This window comes from Cebus imitator, unplaced genomic scaffold, assembly GCF_001604975.1.
Source record: "Cebus imitator isolate Cc_AM_T3 unplaced genomic scaffold, Cebus_imitator-1.0 Scaffold169, whole genome shotgun sequence".
NCBI classification, from domain to species: domain Eukaryota; kingdom Metazoa; phylum Chordata; class Mammalia; order Primates; family Cebidae; genus Cebus; species Cebus imitator.
The window spans coordinates 2,373,774-2,380,170 of NW_016107484.1; the positions used below are offsets into that span (position 1 = coordinate 2,373,774).

At 47.4% G+C, this 6,397-nt stretch overlaps 1 protein-coding gene across 1 annotated transcript in view; it reads left to right on the plus strand.

The window, feature by feature from the left end:
- The window catches only part of KMT5A (lysine methyltransferase 5A), a 41,797-nt gene extending 39,540 nt beyond the window's left edge, over positions 1–2,257 (plus strand). Inside the window, exon 9 of the mRNA XM_037744184.1 lies at positions 364–2,257. Within this exon, the coding sequence (XP_037600112.1) occupies positions 364–574 (211 nt within the window). The 3' untranslated portion in view covers positions 575–2,257. The remainder of the gene's footprint in view (positions 1–363) is intronic.
- The last annotated feature ends 4,140 nt before the right edge of the window (positions 2,258–6,397 follow it).

The following is a 6,397-nucleotide window of genomic DNA, read 5'->3' on the forward strand; positions in this document are numbered from 1 at the left end:
GGGCATGGTGGCAAGTACCTGTAATCCCAGCTACTCAGTAGGCTGAGGCAGGAGAATCTTGAACCCGGGAAGTGGAGGTTGTGGTGAGCCAAGATCGAGCCGCTGCACTCCAGCCTGGCAACAAGAGCAAGACTCCAACTCGGTGGAGGTTGCAGTGAGCTGAGATTGTGCCACTGCACTCCAGTCTGGGTGACAGAGTGAGACCCCCTCTAAAAAGGAAAAATAAATAGCTTTATGAATTGAATCTTTCCAAAACACATGGCTTTAAATGAACATCCCACCAGAGCCGAGTGCAAGTGTGAATCTCTGGGTTAAAAAGCCTCTTTATCAATTTAACCCTCTCTGGCCATCCCTCCCCTCCAGCGTGGATGCAACTAGAGAGACAAATCGCCTAGGAAGACTGATCAATCACAGCAAAGGTGGGAACTGCCAAACCAAACTGCACGACATCGACGGTGTACCTCACCTCATCCTCATCGCCTCCCGAGACATCGCAGCTGGGGAGGAGCTCCTGTATGACTATGGGGACCGCAGCAAGGCTTCCACTGAAGCCCACCCATGGTTAAAGCATTAACCGGCGGACCCTGCGCCCTCCCACCCCACCTTCCCTTCTTCAAAGGACAAAGTGCCCTCAAAGGGAATTGATTTTTTTTTTTTTTTTACACACTTAATCTTAGCAGATTACTTCAGATGTTTTTAAAAAGTATATTAAGATGCCTTTTCACTGTAGTATTTAAATATCTGTTACAGGTTTCCAAGGTGGACTTGAACAGATGGCCTTATATTACCAAAACTTTTATATTCTAGTTGTTTTTGTACTTTTTTTGCATACAAGTCGAATGTTTGTGCTTCCCGTGCATGCAGTCCAAGACTCAGCACAGGTTTTAGAGGAAACAGTCAAACATGAACTAGGAAGCCAGGCGAGTCTCCTTTCTCCAGTGGAAGAGCCGGGACCTTCCCCCTGCACCCCGACGGCCAGGGACGGGGTGCGAGGAAGACGCTGCCTCCCAATGGCCTGGACGGGATGTTTCCAAGCTCTTGTTCTCCTAACGTCTCAACAGGCGCTCATTGAAGTGTATGAATATTTTTAAAACGGTTTCGCAGTAAGCTAGTCTTCCCCTCTGCTTTCTTGAAAGCTTCCTGAGCCCCAGGCCCTGAGCACAGGCCAGGCTGGATTTCCTCTTCCACAAGCTGCCGTCTTTCTGGGCACCTTGGAGCACCAGGGCACGAAATCAAACTAGATGTGGGCAGGGAGAGTGTTGCTTACCTGCCCTGCTGGGGCAGGGTTTCCTGAAACTGGGTTAATTCTTTACAGAAATGTGAACACTGAATTTATTTTAAAAAAATAAAAATTTAAAAAAAAAATCAAAAAGAAAAAAGATTAAAAAAAACCACAGAAAACAACTTAAATGTATATAGGTCTTGAAGTGAGTGAAGTGGCTGCTTTTTTTTTTTTTTTTTTTTTTTTTTTTTTTTTTTTTTTTTTTTGTGTGGCTTTTTGTAGAAAAGATTGAGAATGGTACTCTAATCAAAAATAAAGTTTTGTAGTGGGACCAGAAATTACTTACCTAACATCCACCCCCATTTCCCCGCATCCTACTGGGGTTGAAAGTTCCAGACCTGCTGTTGAAGCCTTGTGTTTGACAGACACCTGGCGGCCCTCCTGTAAGGCCGCAGCCGTGAGCTGAGGTGTGAGCCTAGGAGCCCAGGACCCCTGACCCCAGCCACTGCTGCCAGCTTCAGAAAGGCACCCAGGTGTGCAGGGGAGCGCATAGGGCCCAGCAGCCCCCAGGAATCAAGGACAGGGCTAAGGTTTTCACCTTGACTCTGAGGGTAGGAGGAATAAGTGGCTGCCTCCTCCCTCCCTTCACAGAACTGATTCTCACTCACTGTTCCTTCAGTCCAGGAGGCCGGGGCTCAGGAGCCGTGACCTGGTGTCTCCTGCCCACCCTGGTCCCAGGTAAATGTGAATGGAGACAGGTATGAAAGCCTGTCCTCATCTTTGATTCCCCCCAACCCTGCCCCAGGCCTCACGACGGTGCTACCTAAGAAAGTCTTCCCTCCCACCCCCTCACTAGCCTGGTCATTGGTCAGCGAATTGGATGAGGATCCGACAGGAGTGTAAATGTGAGATACAATGTCTTGATTGTACCTGTTTGTGGTTTAGCTTTGTATTTAAACAAACAAGGAAATAAACTTGAAAATTATTTGTCATCATAAAAATGAAGCAAAAATTAAAATATTTATTGCCAGGCAAGGCCACTTGTGTGCATCTTTCTGTTTTTACAAGGCAGAGGTAGAAAAAAGTTGAGTTTGATCGTGTTTACATAAAGAGCATGCCAGCATGAGTCTAAGCTTTGGTAAGCATCCTAGGGAACCACAAAAGCTTACTGATGTGATTTTGAGCGTGTTCCTTCGAACTCAGTTCTTCGGTTTCCTTGTCTGTATACTGGGGACCACTGGGTGCTTGTGAGATTCAAAGTTAATGCCGCGGTTGGGCACAGTGGCTCATGCCTGTAATCGCAGCACTTTGGGAGGCCAAGGCGGGCAGATCACACGAGGTCAGGAGTTTGAGACCAGCCTGACCAATATGATGAAACCCCATCTCTACTAAAAATACAAAAATTAGCTGGGCATGGAGGCAGGTGCCTGTAATGCCAACTACTCAGGAGGCTGAGACAAGAGAATCGCTTGAACCCAGGAGGCGGAGGTTGCGGTGAGCTGAGAATTGTGCCATTGCACTCCAGCCTGAGCAGCAAAGAGCGAAACTCCGTCTCAAAAAAAAAAAAATGCGGCCAGTCACAGCTCATGCCTGTAATCCCAACACTTTGGGAGGCTGAGGCGGGCAGATCACATGAGATCAGGAGTTTGAGACCAGCCTGACCAATAGGAAGAAACCCCATCTCTACTGAAAATACAAACATTGGCTGGGTGTGGTGGCAGACGCCTGTTATCCCAACTACTTGGGAGGCTGAGACAGAAGCGCTTGAACCCAGGAGACAGAGGTTGCAGTGAGCTGAGATCAAGCCACTGCACTCCAGCCTGGGCGACAGAGTGAGACTCTGTCTCAAAAAAAGTATTAACTTCTTTTTTGAGGAGTTTCACTCTGTCGCCCAGGCTGGATTTCAGTAGTGTCAGTCTTGGCTCGCTGCAACCTCCAATCTCCACCTCCTGATTTCAAGTGATTCTCTTGCCTTGGCCTCCTGAATAGCTGGGATTACAGGCATGCATTATCACACCCAGCTTTTTTTTTGAGATGGAATTTCACTCTGTCACCTAGGCTGGAGTGTGGTGGTGTGATCTGGGCTCACTGCAACCTCCTCCTCCCAGGTTCAAGAAGCAATTCTGCTTCAGCCCCCCAAGTAGCTGGGATTACAGGCACCCGCCACCAAGTCCTGCTAATTTTTTTATATTTTTAGTAGAGATGGGGTTTCACCATGTTGGCCAGACTGGTCTCGAACTTCTGATGCCAAGTGATCTGCCCGCTTTGACTTCCCAAACTGCTGGGATTACAGGCATGAGCCACTGTGCCCGGCCCCAGTAGAGACAGGGTTTGACCATGTTGGCCAGGCTGGTCTCAAACTCCTGACCTTAAGTGATCCACCTACCTCAGCCTCCCAGAATGCTGGGATTACAGACGTGACCCACCACGCCCAGCTTAAAAGTTTGCATTTTGAGCCTTAGAACAATGCCTGGCACATTGTAAACATCATAAATTTTGGCTGCTGTCATTATTGTGATTTATAATTTACTAGACTTGATGATTTTTATGAGGCTTGGAATCATCACTCCCCCTGTCTTGTGTTGCATCCCTCTTACCAGCCCAGATCCCTGTATCCTCCATGCTTGGGCACTGGTGGCAGATGGGAACTGTGAGTAGAGTCCTTGGTTTAGACTCAAGAGATCGAGTTCCAGCATGAGTTTTAATGTTTGTCAGCTGTGTGATGTTGGCCAAATCACTTCACCTCTCTGAAACTTGTCTATCAAATAGGGATAACCTCTGCCCACTTGCCTCCCCCCCACCCCGAAGACCCAGGCATCAGTATTACAGCTTCACCTTGGAGTGGACGTGTGTCCTGCTGGAACAGAACCTCTGCTTCCCATCCACTGCTGTGTAGCCCTGGACACTACTCAGTCTCCTTGTGCATCAGTTTCCTTTTCTGTAACATGGAGACAGTAGTAGTACTTGCACAGGGTGATTGTGAGGATTTAATGAGTCAATACCAACAAACAAAAAACTTGGAACAGTGCCTTGCGCATAGGCAATCTTCAGTAATCAATATCAGCTATTATTAGGATTAAAAATTTGGCTGGGCACAGTGGCTCACACCTGTAATCCCAGCACTTTGGGAGACCGAGGTGGGCAGATCATGAGGTCTGGAGATTGAGACCATTCTGGTCAACATGGTGAAACCCCGTCTCTACTAAAAATACAACAATTAGCTGGGCATGGTCACACGTGCCTGTAGTCCCAGCTACTCAGGAGGCTGAGGCAGGAGAATCGCTTGAACCAGGGAGTCGGAGGTTGCAGTGAGCCAAGATTGTGCCACTGCACTCCAGCCTGGCAAGAGAGCAAGACTCCGTCTCCAAGGCCCTGTTCATTTTAAAAGGTGACTGCCGGTCAGGCATGGTGGCTTATGCCTGTAATTCCAGCAATTTGGGGGGCTGAGGTGGGTGGATCACCTGAGGTCAGGAGTTCTAGATCAGCTTGGCCAACATGGTGAAACCTCATCTTTAGTAAAAATACAAAAATTAGCCAGGCATTGTGTCAGGTGCCTGTAGTCCCACCTACTCAGGAGGCTGAGGCAGGAGAATCACTTGAACCCAGGAGGCGGAGGCTGCACTGAGCCGAGATTGCGCCACTGCACTCCAGCCTGGCTGACAGAGCAAGACTCTGTTGAAAGAAAAGAAAAAAGAAAAGAAAGAGAAAGGGAAGGAAGGAAGGGAGGGAAGGAAGGAAAAGAAAGAAAAGATGATTGCTACAGCAACCACTTCCTGTGCCTTCTGAGACTTGGTGTGAAAACCTGCTTCTAAGCCTGTTTCTCCCCAGGGTAGGTTTGTAGCTGGAATCCTGCAGCGTGAGAACCGCCAGAGCCCAGATGGCATCACAGCTCTGTCATCTGTGGTCAAGCCAGGCTGTCTCTAGGAGAATCGCCCACAGGACTTCTGTTCCAGAATGCCCACCTGCCAGCGTCATACTTTACCAAGCGTTGCACGCCAAGCATTCCTCACTGTAGCTTTTTTTAGTCTTCTGGGGTACCAGAGCCACCAGGGCCATCTTAACCTGACACTGCTTTCTGAGTGGGTTCCCTCGCCCTATCTATCCCCACAGGGAGCCAGGGGAGCATGTATGTATTTGGAGACAGGGTCTCACCCCGTCACCCAGGCTGGAGTGCAGTGGTGTGGTTATAGCTCACTGCAGCCTCAAACTCCCAGGCTCAATCTTCCCGCTTCAGTCTCCCCAGGAGCTGGGACTACAGGTGCTCACCACCATGCCTGGCTAAATTTTTAAAATTTTTTTGTAGAAACAGGGTCTTAATATTGTGGAAAGAAAAAAGTTCCTCTTCAAAGTTTCCCTTCTTGTTAAAGAATGATAATAAATGATATAAATAGTAGTTTCTTTCAAAAACTAACTTTCTTCAAAGGCTTCTTGCTTTTTGCTAATACCTCTTTGTTAAGCCCTATCCTATGTAGCTGTTAGACATAAGGGAATAAGTACATTCAATGTCCTTGTACTTTAACCAAGATATCTGTGCTAGACATGCTCACAGGCACGTAGTAAATTCTATGTCCTTGTACTTTAAGCAAGATATTTGTGCTGGATGTGCTCACAGGCATGTCCCGGCTCACAGCCCATGCCCTTCCTTACTTGGGAATGTTATTATGTTTCTAAGTTGTTTAGCAAGCACCTTCCTTTTTCCTTTGTTCTCCATTGCCTTTGCCTATTTAGAAAAGTTTTAAGTTGTTAGCCAACCGGATTGTTTAGATTGTGAGGTCTGGCTCCAACCAACAGAGACGGGACATCGCAGTAAGGACCCAATGCGTAAGGAATAAATATGCCTGCCTTTCCTTTGTTCATTGTGCTTTTGTGGCAAGATTGCTGATGGACAGCATCTTTTCTGCAGAAAGTGAAATTGCCTTTCTGAGAAAACTTTTTGTCTGAATGTTCATTTTTCCTTGCAGTACCAAGGAACAAGTATTTTATTTATGTTGCCCAGGCTGGTCTTGAACTCCTGGGCTCAAGCAATCCTCTCACCTTGGCCTCCCAAAGTGTTGGGATTACAGGCTTGAACCACTACATCTGGCCAGGGTTGCAGTGTTAATCAGGGTTCTAGGGATCAGGAGCCCTGATCTAACAATAGTGTTCTGGACTAGCCTCTTTTTTTTTTTTTTTTTT